A 24455-nucleotide genomic window follows, 5' to 3' on the forward strand; every position below is an offset into this window, starting at 1 on the left:
TTTTTTGTTTTGACTACGTCAGACCAACACGGCTACCTACCTGTAGTCTGCCTTGCGCTTGCTGACCTACAGTATAAGAAATTCATGTTACATTCTGCAGGAGGTTCAGCATTCTAAGGAAGCCTTGACCTGCCCTGGACTATCAAGCAGCTACCAGTAGCTGCTAAAATGATGGGAAAGCATAGGCAGGCATAAGCCAGCATTTGCACTTTACTGCATTTTGGGATAATGCAACAAGTAAATTCATACAAGTGTATTTCATAAGATAACTACTCTAATCTTTTAATATTTTGCTTGCATTGTACCAAACAGATTATCACAGATTCCTCTTTCTTTCTTTCTCTTTCTTTCTTTCTTTCTCTTTCTTTCTTCCTTACTTCCTTCCTTCCTCCCTCCCCCCCCCTCTCTCTCACACACAGTACCTACCAATGGAGGCAAGCTTGCTGAGTAAATTATCCCCTTGTTTTTGTTCACAACAGCATGATTACATTTCCCTTCAGCTTTCTAGAGACAAAACCCCCAATTTACCATCTGCCCAGGTAAGAAGAGGCCCCTGCCTTCGTTGGATAAGAATGAGGTTCAGGCCTTGTGCTTGGTAACACTGTTCTAGGGAAGGGGGTCCTATTTCCCTGTGGCAACTGCAGACCTGGTCAGGCAACAACAAGAAGGAAAGAGATGACTTTTTATGTTATTGAGCCCCCAGCACCCCTAACTACCTCTATAACAAAGAACTTCAAAAGCCAGGAACTACTGATGCTATCTGCTAATGAGGACTACAAGATTCAAGGCACATGAAAATTTTTTAGAATTAAAATCTGCTATACATTTTGGAACATGATTTGGCTGTTTGCATGTCCCTTTGTTTGTTCTCTATGCATTTGGACGCTTCTTGAGATACCATTGCTGAACTCAGCCTAAGAGTTTCCAAAAGGGGGGGGGGTGTTCATCCCTGTCTTGTGATGATTGTCACCATTTTGAACCAATATGGTGAACTGAAACATGACTTTGGCATAACCTATTTTTCGGCATATGTTTGGCCACCTCTCGAGATACCATCACCAAACTCAGCATGAGAGGTTCCAAAGAGGGGCAGAAAACATCATTGCTGTTTGGACAGGGGGCACCAAACATCAGTTTGACAATATATTGCCTGTTTTTTAACATAGGCCAGTCACACCTTGAGATATCATTGCCAAACTTGGCATGAGGGATCCTCAGATGGGGGTCTATGTTGATGTTTGGGTGTCATTATCAATCAAGCTGGTGGACCAAAAGGTGACTTTGGCATGGCTTTGCCCATGTTTTGAAAAAAGTTTGGCCACCTAATGAAATATTGTTGCCCAACTTAGTACAAGAGTTCACAAGCTGGGGGCAGCAGTCTTCATCAAGGTTTGGATGCTGGGCATCATTTTGGTTCAATATGGTAGACTGAAACATGACTGAAATTACTTTGCCCCTTTTTTGGCTTAGGTTCAGCTGTCGCTCAAGAAATTGTTACCAAACACAGCATGAGGGCTCCAGAGCTGATGGTGGCAGTCTTCATTGTGGTTTGGATGCATGGTGCCATTTTGAATCAAGATGCCATTTTGAATCACCTGATTCATTTTGAACCACCTAATTTTTGGTGTTAGTGGTTCAAAGTCACAAACTACACTATCCATTTAAATACTGCATCACATTTCTTTTGGTTTCTACAAAATCTGGGCAAATAATCTGTCAGATGGCCATCCAAACTCTGTTTTCCAATGACATTATCTGCACAGCCAGTTGTTTACTTCTAGTATCTTCCTCTCTTCCTGGGCCATAACCTTCAATAGGATGGAGTGATAAATCTGTGCCCCAAGTTCATTCAGCTTCCTACCCAGAATCTCACAGTCCCTTGCAATATGCTGCAAGAATTGTAAAAGAAATTTTACAATTATTTGGTTAGAATCACAACAGAAGAAGAGAACCACTTCATATAAATGGCTTAACCACAGATGGTGATTAGGCCTCAAACTGATTTCTGTGGAATAGCCTTCCACAGGCAAGAACCTTTCATAGGCAAAAGCATATTTCATGTGTCCAAACCCCTAAAAGTTTAAGTACCCATCCAAAAATCCAGAGATTTTGCATCACCATCTGTGTCTTGTTTCTCTACCGTAATGTGCTTCTTAAAACAGCAAATTGAGTTTGCAGCCCTTAGCTAACAGGGCTGTATTGGAAAAGCAATTCATTGAACAACTGAATGTGTGGAAGGCTGTGTGAGAACATTTTTTTATTAATTTAACAAAAACTAATAATACAATAACAAGGAACAAAAATGCCCATCCTTCCTAAGTCTAACTTTAAAGCTATGTCATCATCTTTTCCTTAAGTTGACATGGAGCTACTGGCCTGCCATCTTCTCAGTCAGCTGCATCCGACTTTAAATTGACCATTTTCCTTTGCCAGTCCTAAACCACCCTTAATGAATTTGTTTTTATACTGTATTCTGAGAAATTATGGGGTTCCCTGTAAGCTTAGGAGGGGCTTGTCATTGAGAAGCACTTTCCTGCTTACTACCGATCTTCCCATGCAATGTGCAGGTACATTCTATGGCCTAGGCCATGCTAGGAAAACGACAGTTCACAGAAACTCCGGATGAGAAATTATAGCTGCAGCTGCGATATATATTCCACACTGCAGATTGAAGGCTCGCCATTACAGAATACTCCTACTCATAAAAATGCCTGCACACTAAAGCTGGGTGGTAGGGACTGGGAGAAGGGTTCTAACCAAGCTAGCTTCCTATATGCAGCTTCCTATATGCTAGCTTCCTATATGCAGAGAATGTTTTTTTGCCTGAAGAAGCATTCAGTCTTATGAGCCCCCACTTGATTCTGAAGTGACATAATTCACATGGCTTGACAGCAAACTCCCAGAATCCTCTGCAAAGAGATTCCTCAGTAAATAAGTCAATACGGAAAATATTAAGGAGTAGAATGTATGTAACTCCTTATTGGAGCCTTGTTCGAAAGAGACTGTGCTTACCAATTATGTCTGGATACACAAGAGGCATTATGTTATCCTGTGATTTTGAGTCTACAAAGGCAGAAACATTAAAGATTGCTTTTAAAAATACCTAGAGATTGGTTGGTGACCTAAGGACACTAAAAAGGAGAAACAGGTAATTGCCATATAAGCCATTTACTTTGTGACAAGAAGTCACTTACAATTGTCAGTCACTTGTCACCATCTTTAAAGTTTTACTGCAAGTTCTGCTTCTCTAAGGCTCATGACTAAGTCTTCCATCTTTACACATCTAAAAGCACAGCAATTCTTTCCCACCCACACTCTCCTTTTCTCAAGTCCTAGCCCCTATAGTTATATAAGCTTTTATTATTATTTAAGAAGTCTTGCCTACATGGCAGCAGCAAGTGGAAATCCCACTACTGAATATACCCATTTAGCCTCACCACTGGGAGCTCACACGGAAACAAGGCCTTGGCATTTATATCAGCATGAAAGTTGTTAAGCCTACTCAACACTACTGACACTGATCCTACCCAGCAGGAGTTCTTAATCAATGCAACCAAGACAGAGAACTATGTATCCACTTCCGAACTAATCCAGTTGTTATGTTTGAAAAAAGTTTATGTTTTCTCATCACTTTTTCTCATTAATTACTGAATTCCTCTGACTGGAAAACAGCACCAGCAGAGTCATGCGTACTTTTTTCAGATTGAGGGTCGCATTCCCTCAAGGGCAGCTTTCCAGGCCCTACGCCAGTGGTAGGCAGGACCAGAAGCAAAAGTGGGCAGTGCAATGGATGGGACTCTAACCTTGTACAAAGGGTGTATTTCAACCACCACAAACTCTGGGTTTTCTACACACTCCAACACACACATATATTTTTGTTCCCCATCCAAGCAAGCAAAATACATAATTACAGTTTCAGAACACTTTCCAGCCAGGCAAACATACTCAGAGGGCATTGAGCAGGGTCAGTGGGAGCAGTTTCCTGGCCAGAAGGGGTGTGGCCTAGGAAGGGGACTTGGTCTGGGCAAAGTTCCAAGGGCCAGACAGGGAGGCATCCAGATCCCAGGTTCTCCAGGCATACCTTAAAGGCTAGATGAAATAAAATCAAATGTATGACATGCAAAAATAGGTCAACTAATCTGGAGTACCAGCTGTGCTGCCTGAAGCAAACATATATTACAGTACATCCAGAATACCAACCACAGCCCCACTTCCAAAATGACACAAAAATATGCTTCATCTCCTGTCTACCCCTCTCTCAGATAGCAAAGACAGAGCACACCCAGGCTAGGAGTAATCCAGCCTATCACAGCTCCTTCAGGGCATTTTGGCAAGCCAAGACAGCAGGCAGGGACCCACAAGAATAGCTAACCTATTGCTTCTTTGCACTCCCATGGTGCAATGCTATAGCAACTACCTCTCTTCTCAGGCCAGTAAGCAGACTCACTCTCTACCAACTGACCTGAGGAGACAAGCCTGGAAACCTAAAGACAGAAAGTGAGTAGCAACAGCAGCAAGCAGAGATACGATAGTCATAAGGCAAATGCAGCAGGTAACACTCCCTAAATTAATGTATTACTGTTGTTGTTATCACCATCAGCAAAGCTATTCTAAATTATCTCTCTGTATGCTGCACAATGCAGGGGTGGAAACCCTACAACCCAGTTGCTTAATTTCATCCAGCTCGCTGGATGCACAGGTCACACTGTTGTCAGCCAGCCCAATCCACTTTCAAAGCTCTACTAAGGCAGGAGGCTGTCCAATAATGGGCAGCCTCCTGCCCTAGGAGGAATGCCTTTGAAAACATGGAAGGACAGCCAATAGCTAACAACAATAGGGCCCCCAGTTGACATCATTCTGTGGGTCAATATTCCCCCAATAGAAAAATGGTTTTCTACTCCAGTATAAAGGTTTGTCTTCCTTGAAAGAGAAGAGTTAATCTTCTCGATGGAAAGACTGCTTCAATGTGTATGTTTACTCTGTAGCAGCAGCAGCTATTTAAAGCAAGCAAATTTGAGAGCTGAATTCTTAACCTGGATTAGCTGTATCTTTAACCCGATATGCCAGACTCATCATTTAACTGCACAGTAATTTTTCCCTTGGTATGTTGCAATAATGTCAGAAACAAACTCAATTTACTTTCCAGGCTTAACTTACCCTGTAAAATACCCTACTGATTCAGGAAGAAAAAGTAAATTATTCAACTGGCTATGACTGTATGGCAGCTTCTGTAGTCTCAGCAGTAAATGGTGGGGGCATACCTCTGTTGGATACTCTAGAAAGCTGTTGGCAGACACCGAAGGCAACATAAAGCTAGATGGACCAATGGACTGACTTGGTATAAAGCAGCTTCATATGTTGATTTAGGCTTCATATATTGATTTAAAGTATGGGTAGGCAAAGTAAGACCCGGGGCTGGATCTGGCCCAATCGCCTTCTAAATCCAGCCTGTGGACGGTCCGGGAATCAGCATGTTTTTACATGAGTAGAATGTGTCCTTTTATTTAAAATGCATCTCTGGGTTATTTGTGGGGCCTGCCTAGTGTTTTTACATGAGTAGAATGTGTGCTTTTATTTAAAATGCATCTCTGGATTACTTGTGGGGCATAGGAATTCATTCATTATATATATATATATATATATATATATATATATATATATATATATATACACACACACACACACACACACACACACACACACACACACATAGTCCGGCCCCCCACAAGGTCTGAGAGACAGTGGACCGGACCTCTGCTGAAAAAGTTTGCTGATTTAGGCTGTACTTGACGAACAGTGTTTGAACAAGGTACAGATTTTGAGAAATTACTGCCACTACAATACATACAACAATGGAAGAGGTACATGTGAATGAGAGAGTGTTGAGTCTGCTTTTCAGTTAGGCATCAGCAGCCTACCGCAGAGGGATAACAATTCTGATTAAATACATACAGGCAACAGTGATGTGGTACATTAAAGAATCCATCGTATATATATGCACATTTATATTTCAAAGAACTGAGGACAGTAAGTGAGCCCATAGGTAAAGATGCCTATTTTTTGGACCTTTCTGCATTACACAGAAAAATATATATTAGGCACCCCCAAACTTCGGCCCTCCAGATGTTTTGGACTACAATTCCCATCATCACTGACCACTGGTCCTCTTAGCTAGGGATCATGGGAGTTGTAGGCCAAAACATCTGGAGGGCCGCAGTTTGGGGATGCCTGATATATATGATCTGGAAGAAATGAAAATGGATATATTTATGTAATACTCGCTCATTAAGCTTAAACTTTATTTGCTAACTTAAATACATAGCAAAGCTTACATATATTTTTAGTACTCAAAATAGTGCCTTTCATATTGTTTTTATTCAGTTATTATAAGTACTGTACTGTATACCTAAGATTAGAGGTGGAGCTGCAAGCTGCTGCACCTTAAAAATGTTATGCCAATTAACAGGAAAAATTAGAAGCTGTTAAAGCAAACTATCATACAAAGAAAAAGGTTACACTACTTTGGCTTAAGTATTTGTAAACTGAACACCATTGTGTATAAAATGATGAATCTCTTCTGTATCTAGTAAAATGCTCATTAATGTATGTCCCTATTATGTTGTTGGTATCTGTCTGTCTCGAGAGACAATAGAGTGCACCTCCGGGTGGTGGTAGGAGTCAAATCGCTGTGTTAGCAGCATTGAAATGACCTCCCTGGAGTGCAAGCTTGGGCAGTGTGTATGGAGGTCTTGAGCTGCCCAAACAACAATACCCCGCACTCAGCCTTGCTGATGAGGTCAAAATGAAAACAGAGCAGTACATTTGGCACCAGCTTGGCTGCAGGAGTTGCCAGAAAGAGGAGACATACAAGGTATCACCCAACCACCCTGTCTTTGCATGTAGAAGTCCCTAACTCACCAAGGGGTTGAGACCCATCAGCTATCCCCACCTGGTATAGATGGACAAACTACTCCAGTAGGAGCACAACTTGTGCCCCACCAGAGGTACTGCTCCTCCCCAACACCCCATACATGCCCCTATTATGTAATCAATAGATAGCATATTAAGCACTGTGTATTTGACTATTGAGCAAAACTTCATAACCATACTAGACTCTTAGACATGCTTCATGAAAGAGTTGTGCATGCTCCCAACAGTGTAGATTATTGCTACCACCATTGTGCTCTGAAAGCTTTCTAGAACTTTCCAAGTGATCACTGTTGGAAACAGAATGGACGGCAAGATGGACCTTTGATCAAATCCAGAAAGCTTCACTACCAACAAAACTAACTGTCCTGAACCAGTATACTATATATACTAGAAAGAACAAACATGTTTTAAGTTTCTTTCTAATCAACAGCTTCCAATTTTATACCTGATTTTTGGGATATGTTTATTTATTAGAACATTTTTACTCTACCTTCGCATCACTAAGACAACCAGTTTAAGAATTAGGGGGACTGAGAAGGGAACCTAGGGATTCAAAGAGTGTTTATTAAATGTTCAGTTCATCTTTCTAGCAACCCTGCGAAGTTAACTTGCTTGGGAAGAGCATGTATTAAGAGGAAGAAGGGCTAAGTGCTTAACTTCTATAAAAAGAGATGCAAGAGTTCAAATTTGAAAGTATCAAGTCTGGAAGCTCTTTCCAATTCCATTTGATGTTCCTAAAGTTCAAGGAACTACTCAGTAGTTACCAAGCAGAAAATAATATACACTGCATACCTCTTCTCCCCCACAGAGAGAGAAAAATAACTGAGATTGAACAGAATGGCCTATATAACATATATTTAGTGCGTACTGCAAGGAACAGCATCAAGGATGAGACACCATTCAAAACCGGCCACCTGTCAAATTCTTTTAACTATTAATAAAATTAATAGCATTACCACAACACTGCCACTGAACAATTTAACTGGAGATGCTGGGGATTAAACCTGGAACCTTCTACAGACAAAGCAGGTGCTCTACCACTGAGACCCACCCCGTAGGAGAGGTAGAAAGAGAAGAGTGAGGGTTTGTGGATGGGTGAGAGCACATGTTTTTGTGCAAGAGGCATCATTCAAAGCCAACCAACTGTCAAAGTCCTTGTTCCACTAAGAATCTAACAGGTAGCCAGCTTTGAATGGTGCATCAAAATACACACAAAGCCTCTTTTCATAGGGAGATGGGGAAGGGCTTATTGCAGCTGAGTGGCAGAACACCTCTGCATGCAGAAGATCCTGGGGTTCAATCCCCAACATCTCCAGGAAAGGCTGGAATAGAGCCCTGCCTAAAACCCTGGGGAGCTGCTGCCTGTCCATGTAGACAATATAGAGCTAGATGGACCAATGAGTCTGAGTCAGCATCAGGCGGATTCCTATGTTCATCAGGAGCACCCATAGCTGAATGGCAAAGCACTTGCTTTGCATGCAGAAAGCCCCTGGTTCAACAGCCTAGCACAGGGGTCCCCAGACTTACCCGCCTTTGGGCCGGAGGGCGGGGGAGTGTGCGCCAGTGCGCATGCGCACACCCATTTACTGGCGCGGTGGAACGCTTCCAGGCCGAAAAAAATCACCGAAAATTGTTTGTGCGCATGCGTATGGGCCTCCCCGACCCGGAAGTGCACCGGAAATGACCTCTTCTGGGTCGGGAGAGGCCCATACGCATGCGCAGAAACGTTTCTCGGCGATTTTTTCAGATCTGGAATGGCGCAATCGCACAGCGCGCCGCAAGAGCGGGCGACGGCAGCGGGCGGCGGGGGTCGTCGCGGGCCGGATTGGGAGGCCAATTGGGCCGCATCTGGGCCGCGGGCCGTAGTCTGGGGACCCCTGGCCTAGCATCTGCAGGTAGAGCTGGGAATGCTCCCTGCTTGAAATCCCCAGAGAACTGCTGCCAGTCAGTATAGACAGTACTTGAGCTACTTGGCCCAATGGTCTAATGGAGTATAAGGCACCTTCCTTGTGCTTTTTTCTGGGGGTACACAGGGGTACACATACCTCTACTTTTGTCCATTTACTGTATTTATTTTTCCTGATTTGAACTATAAAATGGTGATTTTCTTTGGGTCAAAATGAGAGCACCCCTAAACATTTTTTAGGGAAAAAAAAGCACTGCACTTTCCTGTTTCTGTGATGGGGAAAGGGAGAAGATTATTTATTACATTTTTTAGTAGCCTCATAGAAGATTCGCTACAGGGGCAACCTGCAGTTTTACAAACTAGAAACTGCTAAAGTGGAGTGAAGCTCCCAAGGGTTCTTCCTCATCCTTCATGAAGCCTTTTGAGGTTGCACACACACCATACTTTTAAAGCACACCCCTGCTTCTAAGGAATCCAGGGGGGGGGGGAAGAGAGGTACTTTACCCCATATTACAGAGCTACAATTCCCAGCAAACTGTAGTTCTTCTCTCTCTCTCTCTCTCTCTCTGTGTGTGTGTGTGTGTAAATGGGCTTTAGATGTGCTCTCACTCTATGGTGTGTGTATGCAGACAAAATGTATTGGGCCCCATTGGTGGCTGGGGTTAAGCGATAATGGGGTGTGAGTTGAGATAAGAGAAAATGCCCATCTTCTGTAGTTGGAATTGTATTTCTATTCGGGATTATTTCTTACGTGTTTCGAATATTTAAACCCCCCTCTTCCACCCTAAAAGCGAGGGGGAAGGAGGTGTCGCTAAGGGGGGGGGAGAGGTGGCCCTGTCAAAATAGGGGGGATAGCGCCCTCAGCTTGTTGGGGGGGGGGGAGCAGCCTAGGCCTGTCAAAATTGGAGGGGTCGCCAGCACACAAGGCTTAATTTTTAAAAAGTGGGGTGGGGTGGGGTGGCAATACCCTCACCCTGAGCCATGGAAGGAAAAGGAAAGAGACCCGGCCTCCCGCTTCCCACCCCTACCCCTCCTCTCAGAGGATACTCACTATCATTCACACCAAGGAGAAGCCGAAAGGAAAGCCCGCAAGCAGACCCAGACCCAGCGCTTCTGCCGGCGCCGCTGCCATCCTCCTGGTCCTGCCCAGAGGGGTGGGAAGATGCAGTTTACCTCAGCGCGACGGTTCCCCTCAAATGAAGGGAAAGCGGGGAAAGGATGGGGGGGAGGATGAAGGGGAGGGGGGTAAGGCGGCGAAAAGGCCGGCCGGCGCGCCTCAGCCAATCAATAGCCGGCCAAGCTCGCACGCGCTGCGGGCTCCCGCGCCCCTGCGATTTCTTGAACAACTGACTCCCCTTCGCTGCCGCGGCTGAGCGCCACGCCCACTGCGCGCGGCCGGGCCACGCCCACCAACGAAGGGAGAAGAACGAGGAGAGAAGGCGGCTTGGCGGACTCCGCCCACCGGCTGCCACTCTTCCAAGAAAGCCCGCCCCTTCTCCTCTGTCCCGGGAAGGTGGTAGGTTAGAATTAGATCGAGCAGCCTTAGCGCTGTGTTTGTGTGATAAGCATAGCTGCCAAGTTTTCCCTTTTCTCACGAGGAAGCCTATTCAGCATAATGGAATTTCCCTTAAAAAAAGGGATAACTTGGCAGCTATGGTGATAAGCAATAAAGATAACGATCGGAAGGTTCGCAATCCAGAGCAAGCTTGCTTGGGACGGGGCACAGCTCAGTAGTAGCATGTACTTGCCGTATTTATTTTATTGCGTTGGTTTGTGATCCACATTTTTCTCCCAAGGACCTCAACGTGGGCATACATGGCTCATATGCCAACTTGAATAAAATATTCAAGGATTTGGGGGCGGGGAGGAGGCAGGTGAGTCATGCCCCACACAATCGATTACACGAAACGGCACACGCACAACATTTGAATGGCAATGTCTATCAGCTTGGGGTGGGGTGACCCCCCTCAAATATTGTATTGAGGGGCCAAAGGCTCCTATGCACATTTAATCCCCATAACAATACTGTGAGGTAGGTGAGGCTGAAAAGGTGTGATTGGCTCAATGTCACCCAGTGGGGTAATGGTCAAGTGGGGATTTGAATGCTGGTCTGTCATGGCCAAGTGGGGATTTGAACCCTGGTCTGTCAGGTCCTCCTCCGACACCCAAACCACAACACCCAGCTGGCTATCTAGTAAAGCAGCTCCTTTTTTTCAGGCAGAAGGCCCTGGGTTCAGTTCTAGACATCTACAGTAAGGGTTAAGAGAGACTTCCTGTCTGAAATCCTAGAGCTGGTGTTTAAATGTCTTTGCTGAATTATGAAAAAGCTATCAGTCGTTGTGGGATGGTGGGTTTTCTGGACAATCATCTGCAGTCCTGCTGCTCAGAAGAGGCCCTTTCTAAAAATGTGAACCATACTGTTTAGGAATTTCCAGAGGGGTAGCCATGTAAAGCTTTGTTGCAACAAAGACAACTCCTTAAGAACAGCATATCTTGTGGCACATTAAAGATAAGTTCTCTAAAGTTTATTATAACATAGGCTTTCATGGGCTACAGTCCATTTCCACCAAAGCTTATGCTGCAATAAATGTGTCAGTCTTTGGCCTGGTTCATCCACAACACTAACCTCAAGTGGACCCACAATCAAACAAACTATGGCTTTTCTTCTGCTTTCAAGCAGTTCTTAACTCATGCTTTTGTAGTTGGTGAGCATCTGGGGTAGGGTGGCCAAACGAACCATGGTTAGGGGGTTGGGTTCACACGTAATGCCAAGAAATAAATAAAAAAGTTAAGGTTTATAAACCAACAGCAAACCATGATTTCAGATAGTGGTTTGTTGGCTATAAACAAAACAAAATTCACCTGTGGGCCAAGGTTTGGATGTTCAAACAAATCATTGTGGCTTTCAAAAACAAAGACAAAATAACTCACCCACAGTTTAATAAACCATGGTTTGGCATTGTGTGTGAACCAGGCCATTCATGTGCCTCAATACTTGTTTTTATGTGCTGGGAAGGAAGTTTGACTGAATGCATAGTAGCATGGCTTCTCATTGTATACAACCATATTTCTTTTGTCTCATTGTTTGTCTGCAAATAAATGTTGTAGGTTTTTGAAACCCCGGTGAAAAACAAACAAACCCTGCAGAACTTCTTCTGCAAGGGGCAACAATGGATCAAATGAAATGAGTGTGTACACAATGGGAAATGATGTTTCTGTCCTTCTTAAATACTATTTACTGTCTCCAGCCTAGGAGGGAGAAGGACAAGCTGGTGTGTAAACACCACAGGTAACTAGGACTATTTTATATATACAACCTGAATCCCAGTCTAGTTCTACCTCCACTGTGAGATGAATCATGCCTCTGAATACCAGTCACTGGGAATCACAGGTGGGCAGATTGCCCTTCAACTTATGTCAAGCTTGTAGGCTTCCCACAGGCGTTGAGTCGGCCACTGTGATAACAGGATGCTGGACTAGATGGGCCATTGACCTGACTCAACAGGTTGGTCTTACTTATGTTTGCAGATGTGGTATGGGGGCTTAGATCAGTGAATGCTCCTCCCTCATGAAAGAGAAAGAACACCTAAGGGGAGGAGGATATGAAGCAGGGCTGATGAGGAGTGTGGCTCAGGGACACATGAAACAGCATTGCACCCCCATTGATCCAGCCGTGAACTGTTGGTGTATGTTTTGGTGGCAAAAGTGCACCAGAACAGATTTGATAAATTCAAATGCAGAAACCACCAGAGTTTGAAGTCTGCAATTTTGAATATTCACAACCACTTATATTTAAGAAACTGTCACAAAGCTGTATCTAGCATCTTCATGTGCATGCACACGAAAGCTCATACCAATAACAAAAGTTGGTCTCTAAGGTGTTACTAGAAGGAATTTTTTAATTTTGTAGCATCTTCACCGTACAGCTTTCACCATCAGCTGAAGATGCACCTCTTTACCCTGGCTTGAACAGCTAAAATGTATTTTGATTTGTGGGACCCACATCTTTTGCTAAATTCATCCCATTCTGTTCCATTTTTTTCACATTAAAAAAAATTCCAATGATTTTATCTGTTTCCATAACTATATACTGTATTTTTGTTAGCTGCTCAGGGATTGTGTGGGGAAGGGTGGGGAAGGAATCTTACAAATAAGCTATTAAAATACAAATATAATATCAAGGTCTTACAAACTGGGCCATTTGAAACTCCTGCCCCAGGCTTTCTTGCATTTTTCTTGAGACTCTCAGCCAACTAACAGCACACCCATTTGCAAATTCAGCAATCTCAAAAGCTGTATCGTCATTTTATTTGCCAGAACTGTGTTCTCACATTATAGCTCTACCATATTATTTGCTAATCACATAAAAACCACTGCCTAATTTTTATTCTCTCCCCCCTCTCCCAAGCCTGCCCCTGCAATTTTTATTCTTTTTACAATGAATTGCTGTTGAGATGGGGCAGCTGGGAAGTCTTCCTCAGTCTTAATTTGATGCTCCGTGTTGCTTTCAGCATTTTGTACATCTTCTTTCAGGGACATCTACCATGCAGCCATCTGGTTGTCTTCTCCTTAATCAAGGGGCACAGTTCATATAAGTCTTTACAACCGACAAGAGGTTCATCCAAAGACAGCTATGCAGACCTAATACAAATGACTACAACACCCTACAGCCTGAAAAAAATGTACTTTAGTTTTTCATAAGAAATGCAAAGGGCCTCTGGGTAGCCCCTCAGCAGCAGGCTGCTGCTCTTGTTGCTATAGGCTACTGGTTCTTCAGCCCTCTGCCTGGGAAATTCAGACATCCTATGGCAATATGTCCCCCAGGTATTCTTTCTTGTTCTAAATCTTTAAATCCAGGGGGAATAGCCTCATGTGCAACAATCCAGAGGTAGCCACCAAGAGGACAGTGTTGTTACTTAAAGCCTTGGACGTTTGGGTTAGGAGAGTCAGTCGTCTTAAGAAGAGAAACATTCATGGGGTTCTTCTCATCAGTTGCGCTTCTCCTTTTCTGCCTCCCAAGCAGAGTGTCCAGGCTCGGAATATACAAAATGAGGAATAGGAGGAGCAGACCGAGGCTGGAGACTTATGCAGGCTTCTCAGAGGGACCCTTGGAGGTGCTTGGAGACTGCGGGTCACCATTGGTGCTTTCACTCGGAGGAGGAGGAGGCCACGTTGTCTTCTGGTGAAGATAGCTGGAAAAGTAAAACAGGTGTCACTCCGGGGCGGGGTTTGGGGCAGGAGATGGAAGTGGAAAGAACACAAGGGAAGAACAAAGGAAGTGGGAAGGGATCCTGGCTTAGCTCCTAAGATTACAGCCAGGAAGTCCTGATGGGCCGCATGGGAAGAGATGCTTACCCTCAGTGCATCTTTTCTGACTCTACAGATGCAGTATTTGTTTCATTTATTTTAGTATGGGGATTTCACACCCCACTTTATAGCCACTTGATAGCCTCAAAGGCAATGACATGATTAAAAGCACAATAATATTAATCAAGTCAATAAAAATTGTTTAAAAACAACACACAAAGCAGAATTTGAAACAGTATAAAACAGATTGAGAACATTAGATCTTAAAACATGCACACCAAATCATACCACAAGTGATCTAGGAACAGTTTATGTCAGCTTCACCAACTAATTAACATGGGATTGGGGGGGCAGGAGGATTTCCCAGTGCACTGAACCTCATGCAAGAAAAGGTGACCCGGGCACATCCAATCACTCAGGGAAGAAACTAGATAGCGAGAGGTTTTTCTCCTCTCAACCTTTGTTGGAGGAAGTTGCTTACTTGGAGCTACCGTATCTATGGCAGGGGTAGGCAACCTAAGGCCCGTGGGCCGGATGCGGCCCAATCGCCTTCTCAATCCAGTCCATGGACAGTCCAGGAATCAGCCTACTTTTACATGAGTAGAATGTGCCCTTTTATTTAAAATGCATCTCCGGGTTATTTGTGGGGCCTGCCTGGTGTTTTTACATGAGTAGAATGTGTGCTTTTATTTAAAATGCATCTCTGGGTTATTTGTGGTACATAGGAATTCATCCCCCCCCCAAAAAAATATAGTCCGGCCTGCCACATGGTCTGAGGGACGGTGGACTGGCCCACGGCTGAAAAACGTTGCTGACCCCTGATCTATGGAGTGGCAACTCCTCCTTACTTGGAGCTATCCATGGTCCTGCAACTCCTGCCATAGATACCGGTAGTTCCTGAAATCAGATCGTACTAGGACAGGCACCTGCCAAGGCCCCCAGCTCTCCAGTCCCCATCCAATGTATCAGAACCCCTTATGGGAAAGCGCTATAGATCAGTGGTAGATCACCTGCTTTGCTTACAGAAGATTCCAGGTTCAATCCCTGGCATCTCCAGCTAGGGTTTGGAGAAATCCCTGCCAGAAAGTGTAGGCAATACTGAGCTACAAGGACCAATAAATAAAAGAACATAAGAAGAGTCCTGCTAGATCAGGCCGGTGGCCCATCTAGTCCAGCATCCTGTTTACACAGTGGGAAACCTCAAGCAGGACCCAAATACAAGAGCACTCTCCTCTCCTGTGGCTTCCACCAACTGGCATTTAGAGGCATTATTGGCTCTGACCATCTTGACCTAGTGTAAGGCAGCTCCCTATGTTCCTAGCCCTCCTCCTTGCTGACACTGCCTATTCGCCTCCCATCTGCAAAAGAGCAAGCAGTGGCAAGCGTGAGGGAAGATGGAGCAGTATCTTCCACTTGTCTGTCCCTTTGCCCTATGGGCAGGTATGTCAGTGGGGCCTGGGAAGAATAGGAGGGTCTGCATAGGGCATTTTGCCAAGTCCCCACCCCAAACTTGGATCGGGAAGTGTGAAGTGTGCACAATTTCTAATAGTCTGTGACACACACCCACACCAAAATTTTGTTCATATCAATAAACATCTGAGAGGTCCAAACTGCAAGCAGCTGATCTAAGTCTCAGGGGACAGAACAAATGACATGGGTATGCTGTTTTAGGAAGCTGTGAGTGGTCTGGAAGATCATCCGGATATGAGAAGAAGAGGACTGTTTGATCTTTAATAAACTCGAATGCATTTTCAACCACATTTTCGAAGAGCCTTTAATAATTCAGATAACTAGCAGGGGGTGGAGGATGGGGAAACAGACTTTCTTCTTAGAACTAAGATTAGGGGATGGTGTTTAGCTGGGTGATAGAGCACCTGCTTTGCATGTGGAAGGTCCTGGGTTCAATCTTTGGCATCTCCAGAAAGGGCTGGGAGATATTCCTATCTGAAACCCTAGAGAGCTGCTGCCGGTAAGAATAGGGGTAACTGAGCTAGATGGACCAATATTCTGACTCAGCATAAGGCAGCTTCCTATGTTCTTATGATCAAGTTGAGGCAGTGGTGCAGGTAGGTAATACCAGACCCTAGACTCATTGGTCTTACAGGGAAGTTGTCTCTGTTGGTAGCAATACATATTATTTCACTTACTTCAAAAAGTGGTGAGCTGGCACTGTTGCATTTGGGAGCCCCTCTGCTCATTCTGCTGAGTGGGACCCCCATCATCTACCTGAATTCTTGCCATGTAGCAAGATAGCACCATTGGTTGCAGGATCATTACCTGGTGCTGTGAAATCTCAGGTTTGTTATGCCATTACCTAATCCCTGGTCTTCATTTCCAATGGCAAGAATCTAAATATATGTAATTGCATTGAGCTCACATTTACTTCATGTTACCTTTGCCTCTCTTCCCTTTCTGCCCTCTAACCATTACCAAATGTTATTTATTTATTTATTTATTAATTTATTTATTTATTTGGAAATTAGTCACTCACTACAAAGGAGCCACTAAGCTCCTTAGCATAGAAACCAAAAAGAACACATTTCAATAATACAGTTACAAAGACCATCAACAAATCCAGCTAAACAGCAGACCTTCAACAGCAGAAAACAGTTATATAAACGAACAGCAAAATTTGTAAGTACAGTATTATGCTGTAAAACTCCAGATACACAGATGGTCCAATGCAAATGGTAGTATTTCTTCTTCATTTCCATAACTAGACTATGCAAGCACGGGATTTAAAATGGGGAAGGGGGAGTAAGTTTCTAGTCCATCTGGCTTTAGATTTCCTGGTGAAATTTCAAAAGTCAGTCCTGGCTGCTACATTTCTTTATGACACCATTCATGCAACAGATACATATGCTTTGGAGAGGCAGGATAATAAGAGAGGCAGAGACTCTGATAGGTGATCTGAAGAAGCTGCATAAACCAGAGATGGCCCACAAACATCCTGTTGAAGAAAAGGTGCCAAGATACTCACTCTTTGTAGTCAGGGGTGCTGTCACCAGCTGTACAGTCATCCCAGTCATACAGAAAAGCTGTCAACCCAAGTGAAAGAGTAAAAGATCAGAAAGCACTGCCACATCAATATAAAACAGGTCTAATGTGGTATTAAATGTTATCAGTTCTTAAATCAACAGCTGAACATCATAAATTAGGATCTAGTCAGGTGACCAGCAACATGGTGCTGCACACATAGCCACCCCTCCCCAAAGTTCTTCTCCTGCTCAGATTTTAATCTAAGCCACAGAAGAACTCAACCCCACTCTCCTACCAACTCACTGGCCCATTCTCCCACTTGGCTCTAAGCCCCTTTTCAAGCTCCACCAGGGTGTCAAAGCTGGGAATATATGTTCCATTGTATGGTTGTGTTCATCTCCATGAAGCAGGGGTGTGAGTATTGTTCTGAACCCACCTATTCTCAAACCTTAGGTAGAGCTAGGACTCAGTAACTGAGCTGACTCCTGGAATATGTGTGGCAGCAAAGAATGGATGCTCCTGAGCATGTGTAGAGTACCTTTGCTGCGCCACTAGCCAAAGCCATCAACACTCATACATCTGAGAGTAGCACCTTAAAGACCAACTAAGTTTATATTTTGGTATGCGCTTTCGTGTGCATGCACACTTCTCATACCAAAATATAAACTTAGTTGGTCTTTAAGGTGCTACTGAAGGAATTTTTTTATTTTGCTTCGACTCAGACCAACACGGCTACCTACCTGTAAATACATCTGAGAGGCAGGCTTCCTGTGTGTGTGTGTGTGTGTGTGTGTGTGTACATGCACAAACACAAATGGAGCAGCTATTTCATTATCCCACGTCAGCTGAGTGGGAGAATTTCAACTGAAGGAAAGAACCATGCAAACATATATTCCAGTGTGACTTCAGTGTTCACACACAAACACTCCCTCAAGTGGCATTGAACTGCATTACAGGGAAGGAATTTCCACAAAGGGGGTTCAAAGGGAGACTGACTTTTGAATAGGAAGCTGAATACTTCCAGAACAGTGTTAAGTCTTCAAATTTATTGGCTTACCAATTAAATCCCAACTCACCCCAAATACATGAACCCCAGTGATGTAACTAAGTTTTCTTAAAGTGGACTTTTGAGTGCATTGCCTACAAATTGAGTCAATTCGTATGAGTCATCTTTTGTAGAACAAGGCATAGCATGTCCTGTGATGTTTTGTACAATTTGGTTGGGGTGCTCCTTCTTTTTTTGGTTTAAAGCAGCTTTCAAGTCCTAGGTATGGAGAACCACTTCAAAAGACTATGCAGCAGCTGGTGAAAGGGCAGGGCTTTCAGCGGCTGTGAGTATAGTTTCAGAACCTTGGACAGGGAACCCTTGATTAAAGGCTGGGAGGGATCTTCTGATCTTAATCAGCTACAACTTAATCTTGGGATGCTTCCAGACTGTTGCTAGTTTCCAGTGGGTGATTCAATCGCATACTAGCAAATTCAAGTCGTGCAATTCAAGTTGGTTTGGCACTTTTTAGAACAAACCCTCTTCCCTCCCACCAAATTTCCCCCCTCTTATTCATGAGGTATGGGAAATGCATTAGAAAAGTGTGAGATAACAATTGGTGGACGCAACATCATATAACTTCCCCCCCAAACAATTAAGAATGAATGTTCAATAAACAGCTGATGTCATTGAAACCTCCCTGCCCCCAAAAATAATTAGGACGAATGGTTAATAAACAAGTTGTCTGGAAGTTGTCTGCTGTGATGGTGTTTCCTGCTTGGCAGGGGGTTGGACTGGATGGCCCTTGTGGTCTCTTCCAACTCTATGATTCTATTATTCTAAGTGACCTTGGAAAAGACCCCTGTGCAAAGTTGCCTATAGAGATGTGTGTCTCATGTTTAACAGCCCCATGTCTATTACATGGGCTGCCCATTCATCCAGCATCTCAGCTGATTCCTCTTTTGGGTTTGGATGGGCATCCTTTTTCAGTCTGTGGGCCACATTCCCTTCTGGTGGGGTGGCATATGCCAGTGGTGGGTGGGGCCGGAGGCAAAAGTGGGTGGAGCAGCAAATGTAAATTTTACCTGTTTAGAGTAGACTAGTTTCTCTGTTCTCCATCCAGAGAAGCAGGAGGCATGATCAGAGTTCAAGGAACACAGCACCAGCCACGCAAAAACATTGGGCATAGGAAGCAGGGTCAGTGAGGGGTGTGGCCTGGGGAGAGTTCTGAGGGCCATATAGAGAGGCTCAGAGAGTCATAACCCTAACCCTAACCCCTGCTCTAGGGAGAGACTTTTAAATTTATACATAAATGTCTATACCACCATATCAAAGAAAAGTTCTAACCAAAGCAGGGTTCATAAAATCAAAACATAAAAAGTCAAAGACTGACAGAGCTGAAAACGGGTCACATGGCAGGGTAGGTTTGTGTAAATAAAAATGCTTTAAGCTAGTGTCTGAACCTGAACCCAGAGGACACCTGCTGAATGTACAAAGCCAATGAATTCCACAATAACAGGGCTGCTTTAATTGCACCTGCCAAATTGATGTTCTATGGGACAATTTGCAACGCTACTCCAGAAGATCTCAAAGAACAGGCAGGAACACCTTAAATTTGACCCAGTAGCCAGTGGAGACTGGTCCATCAGAGATGAGATGACACTACTCCACAAGCCTCCAATTGCCTTCAGCCAACCCCCGCGTACCCACATTCTCACTTACTACCAGTTTATGGGCTGGTGTCTTGTAGAACTCAGGACCGAGGAGGATGTGGAACAACCTGGAGTTAGTTGGCTGCACGTGCCATTGGCCTCTTAGCTTCTGCATTACCAGTTCCAATGGGCACTCGCCACCAGTACCAGCAGCATGTTGCAAGCCAGTACCAATTCTTCGTCAATGAGGTAAACCAGCTCCAGGCTGCAAGGAACTCACCTTCCTTTGTGGCATTAGATGACGAGATGGGCTCCAAGAGCTCTTTTGCCTCTGCTATCAACAAGCCCGCAAGATCTGGAGGTGGAAGAGGAGCTTCTGAGGTTCTTCCTGTTTTATCCTCGCCTGCTTGACTGTCAGCTCTTACAAGAGAAAAAAAGATCTTGTTTTCCTTTTTTTTTTAATGGACATGCTAAACAAGCCAGGGAAGTGCCCCCACCACCCTGGCCTGGTTTCAGTCTCATCTGAGCCACAAACTCACTAGATTGCCTTGAGCAGGTCACCACACTAAGGGGGGTAGAAGGGCCTTTTGCAGGTCAAGGGCTGCATGCCTTCATGGGCAACATCATGGGGGCCACATGCCGGTGATGGGCAGGGCAAGAAGCACAAAAAGTGGCCAGATCAGGGGTCTGCAACCTTTAAGACAAAAAGAGCCACTTGGACCCGTTTCCGAAGGAAAAAAATAAACTGGGAGCCGCAAAACAGGGACGTAATTAGAAATCAGAGGGCCCCATAGCAAAATTTGCTATGCCCAATAATCAATGCCCCAAAATGCCATAGAAAATGAATCAGGGCCCCAGTGTACCATAAATCATAATCAGTGCCTGATGTAAATAATAAGTAATAATGAGGGCCCAATGTCATCCTCGTCATTATAAAAATAACTTTGAGTTTGGGCTGCCTTGATTACTGGGAATGGGCAAAACTCTGACTCCCTTATTAGGACACCTGTTTGGTTTCATGTGTGTTGCTCCCATCAAGTGAACTTATAAAATTTCCTCATATTGAATCAACCCATTAATACATCTACCTCAATCTCCTGACCAGGCCGGCAGGAGGCCACAGGCAGGCCGCAGGCAGGAGCAGCAGCAGCAAACACGCGCTCCGAGCCCGCATGCCTTTTCTGCTGCTGGGCGGGAAGAAGCGCGACCGTTTAAAAAAATAAATAACTCCGCCCCCGCCCCCCGTGAGCCTATTGGCTGCAGAAATGCGGCGGGGGGAGGGGCTGATGCAGGGATGGGGCCAACCACACTCCCCGGGCTGCTAACGTCACCTTGCGTCCTTTTTGCACAGTGCACGCGCACAGCGGAGTTGTGGACTCCGGCGGGCGCCGGGCGGGGCGCAGGCGCACAGCGCGCCGCCACAGCTGTGTGCTCCGGTGGCGGTGGGCACCGCGCGAGTGTCTGGCGGGTGTGGCGGGCGCCGCCGCATGGCTCAGGCGGTGCATGGCTTTGACGCCTCCTCCCCTCGTATCCGCTCCGGAGCTGCAGCAAAGGTGTAAAAGAGCCACATGCGGCTCCGGAGCCGCAGGTTGCAGACCCCTGGGCCAGATCAATGAATGTGGTCAATGAACGTCAGCTACATCCCAGTCACACAAAAGCCAGACGTTTTTATGCATGCACAAACACACACACATACCTACCCCTCCATCCAGGCAAACAGGAGGCATGCTCACAATTCAAAGACACCTGGCACAAGCAACTGAGGAAGGTGCAGTGCAGTACCAGTAATGGGTCTTACTGGTGATAGGTGTAGGTCTGGGAGGGGGCCCAAGGGTGAGATACAGAGGCTTGGATGGCCACCGTTGGCTCTCAGCCTGATGTTTCCCACCCCTGTATTATTCTATTTATCTATTTCTCCCAAAGGAGCCCAGGGTGGCAAACCAGAAACAATAAAGCAATAAAAGCAAAACTTTAAAAGCATCCCTACATAGAGTGTATTGCAGTAATCCAGCCTGCGCATCGATGGCAACAATCAGGCTATCCTAGACCATAAACATCTGTTGCTATTTTTATATAATTATTTTTATTAAAGATTTTCTTAGGTTACAAAGGTAGTGCAATGTCTCATATTTTTTTCTTCAGGCATCATTTTTACACATCAATTTTACTTGTTGAGACATTATGAGGAAGGGGGGGGAAGAGGTAGGTGGGATGGGGAGTTGGGTGTGGTGGATTGCCGATGTTTCTGTTTTTCTTGATATGTGCAGGGGTTCGGCGTCAGCGTCGTTTGTGCAGGTTCTCTGTTGTTTGTTTGTGTTTCTTTGTTGGTGAGAGAGGTCAGGATTTGTCTTAGAATGTGGTTGTTCATTTATGGTTGGCTGTGATGATCCTTAATTTCTTGCGTGAGTGGGGGAGGGAGGGTGTTTTGATCAAGTTAGCCATATTGATTTGCATGCTGACGGTAAGTTTTTGTCATTGTCCTGTTGGGCTGTATAAGTGATGAAGGGGAACCATGCTGGGGTGAAGGTGTCTTCTTCTGTTGGTCCCCATGTCAGTTTCAGCTTACTGGTTAGTTTTTCTAGATCTGTTGCTATTTTGACCAGCCAAAGCTTGAAGAAGGCACTCTTAGCTACTGAGATCATCAGGGCCTCTAGAGTCAAAGATAGATTGAGGAGAATCCCCAGACTATAAAACCTCTCTTCCAAAGGGAGTACAATCCCAACCAAAGCAGACAATTGACCAATTATCCAGATTCTTGAACCACCCACTCATGGCATCTCTGCCTTTCCAGGATTTAGAGTCAGGTTATTGACCCCCATCCAGCTCACTACTGGGTCCAGGTCCAGGTCCAGGGCTTGCACAGCCTCTGCTACAGTAATTCACATTCACATGTGAATTAGCTGGGTATCATCAGCATACTGACGACATGGCAATATAGGAATAATACTGGTCTACCTAACAGGGTTGGTGCAAGGATTACTATGTGAAATACTCTGGGTACTTGCTGTGTACATGCTAAGAACAATTCCCACAAGCCATTCTTACCTCTTCTCCTCCGGTAATGTGGTAGATGTGCTCAAAAGCTTATGGGCATTCTGTGTGAAAATAGAAATGGAGTGGGGGGAAATGGCTTTCAGTATTAAAGGAACAAATCTCACACCAATCATGGTGGCGTTTTTTATCTATTTTGCTGAGCTCATTGTCAATTCAGTGCCCTGACTACTGATCCCAAGAGAGGCCAATGTCAATCCACCGCAAAATAAACAATCTATACAAGTCAGTCAAAGCCATTTAATGTAGCCCCCATCTTCAAAAAGGAGAAGACCCAGGCAACTACTGACCAGTCAGCTTGATGTCAGTACCAGGAAAGCTCCAGCTATGAAAGCTGAGGCTGCTGAAGGGGCCAGAGACCATTTTAAGGTGAGTCCTGGAAGACCTGCTTCCTGCCTTGTAGGCATTTTCCACTTGGCCTGAGAGGACTGGGCCCTGACTGACTCCAGCTACAAAAGCTGAGACTGCTGAACAGATTTTTGGGCTGGGGCACTGTTATAGGGATGGGTTGGCCAAGAATGGGCAGCACTGCCACATCACCTGCACAAATAAGAGCAGCTTCCTGTTGTAGATCTCCAGCCGTTTCCGCGTGACCTCAGACTTTTTCAACTGCCCGTCAACCAGGGACAAGCGCCTTTTCAGCTCCAGGACATCACTCTGTTTTAGAGAGAGAAGCAGAAGAGGGTAGAAGGATTGGGACAGAAGGAGGTGTCTTGGGAAAATAGGCTTTCCCATGGGAGAAAGCATGGGAGTTGAGGCAAGGACTTCACTTGATAGCCAGCAGGATGGGCTGGCTGCCATCCTTCTCCTCATTTTTCCCAGTAAGAACATCATGACTGCCAGGATTGCCTTGCCCCATCACTTGACCAACTCCATCTGTCCACACACTCCAGAAAATTACATTTTCTATTACCTCCTCTCACTGCAGACTGACCTCTGCTTCTGAAGCCTGTTTCGTCTTCTTCCCCACCAGCTGAGTCTTCAGCTCTGTGATCTCAGCCTCCAGCAAATGGATCACTTCTTCGTAATCTTGCTCCGCGCTGTGGGCTTGCCGCTGGGACACCTCTGCTACCTGCAGCTTGTTATGCAGGGTTCGGTTCTCTGAGAGGAAGCCCAGTGCCTTCTGGGAATGGGGAAACAGAAGCGGGATGTTACTCCCAAAGTGCAACAATCAGTCCCTTTCTTTTTCCTGAAACCATATCCTTTAAATGTCCATCAATAAAACTTCCAATCTGTGCCGGATTTACATATAAGCTAAACAAGCTATAGCTTAGGGCCCCACCCTCTTGGGGCCCCCCAAAAAAATTAAAAGAAAAAAACCCTGAATGTACATTTCCAAAATATAAGATAAAAACAAATAAAATAAAACCTACATACAGCAACAGTGGTTGTAAGTACTTATGATATAAGTAATGGGCCCCGCCTGCTAGTCTGCTCCCTAAAATATCACTGGTTTTCTCATTTCTATATATAGGGTGGCTACATTCTGCATGGACTGGTTGCACGGCAACATGTGCAAATGGCATTAGATAACTATTAGGTCCATAAATTACCATATAGCTTATATTCAACACAAAAAAACAGTGACAATTTGTTGTTGACAAAGGACAGCTGGACATATAAAGGGCCCCATCACCTTCAGTAG

At 44.8% G+C, this 24455-nt stretch overlaps 2 protein-coding genes across 3 annotated transcripts in view; both read right to left on the reverse strand.

Moving 5' to 3' along the window:
• Positions 1-10022, reverse strand: part of SEC14L5 (SEC14 like lipid binding 5) — a 46255-nt gene extending 36233 nt beyond the window's left edge. For both annotated transcript variants that reach the window (XM_060282758.1, XM_035130630.2), the window contains exon 1: positions 9888-10022. The gene's annotated coding sequence lies outside the window, so the exon portion shown is untranslated. The remainder of the gene's footprint in view (positions 1-9887) is intronic.
• Positions 10023-13556: 3534 nt separating this feature from the next.
• The window catches only part of LOC118092967 (syntaxin-binding protein 4-like), a 32199-nt gene continuing 21300 nt past the window's right edge, over positions 13557-24455 (reverse strand). Inside the window, exons 15-20 of the mRNA XM_060282778.1 lie at positions 23745-23933; positions 23351-23467; positions 22805-22854; positions 20040-20179; positions 17124-17181; positions 13557-14028 (exon numbers count right to left, since the gene is read on the reverse strand). Coding sequence (XP_060138761.1) covers positions 13920-14028; positions 17124-17181; positions 20040-20179; positions 22805-22854; positions 23351-23467; positions 23745-23933 — 663 coding nt within the window. The 3' untranslated portion in view covers positions 13557-13919. The remainder of the gene's footprint in view (positions 14029-17123; positions 17182-20039; positions 20180-22804; positions 22855-23350; positions 23468-23744; positions 23934-24455) is intronic.

The sequence above is a fragment of the Zootoca vivipara genome, chromosome 14, assembly GCF_963506605.1.
Source record: "Zootoca vivipara chromosome 14, rZooViv1.1, whole genome shotgun sequence".
NCBI classification, from domain to species: Eukaryota; Metazoa; Chordata; class Lepidosauria; order Squamata; family Lacertidae; genus Zootoca; species Zootoca vivipara.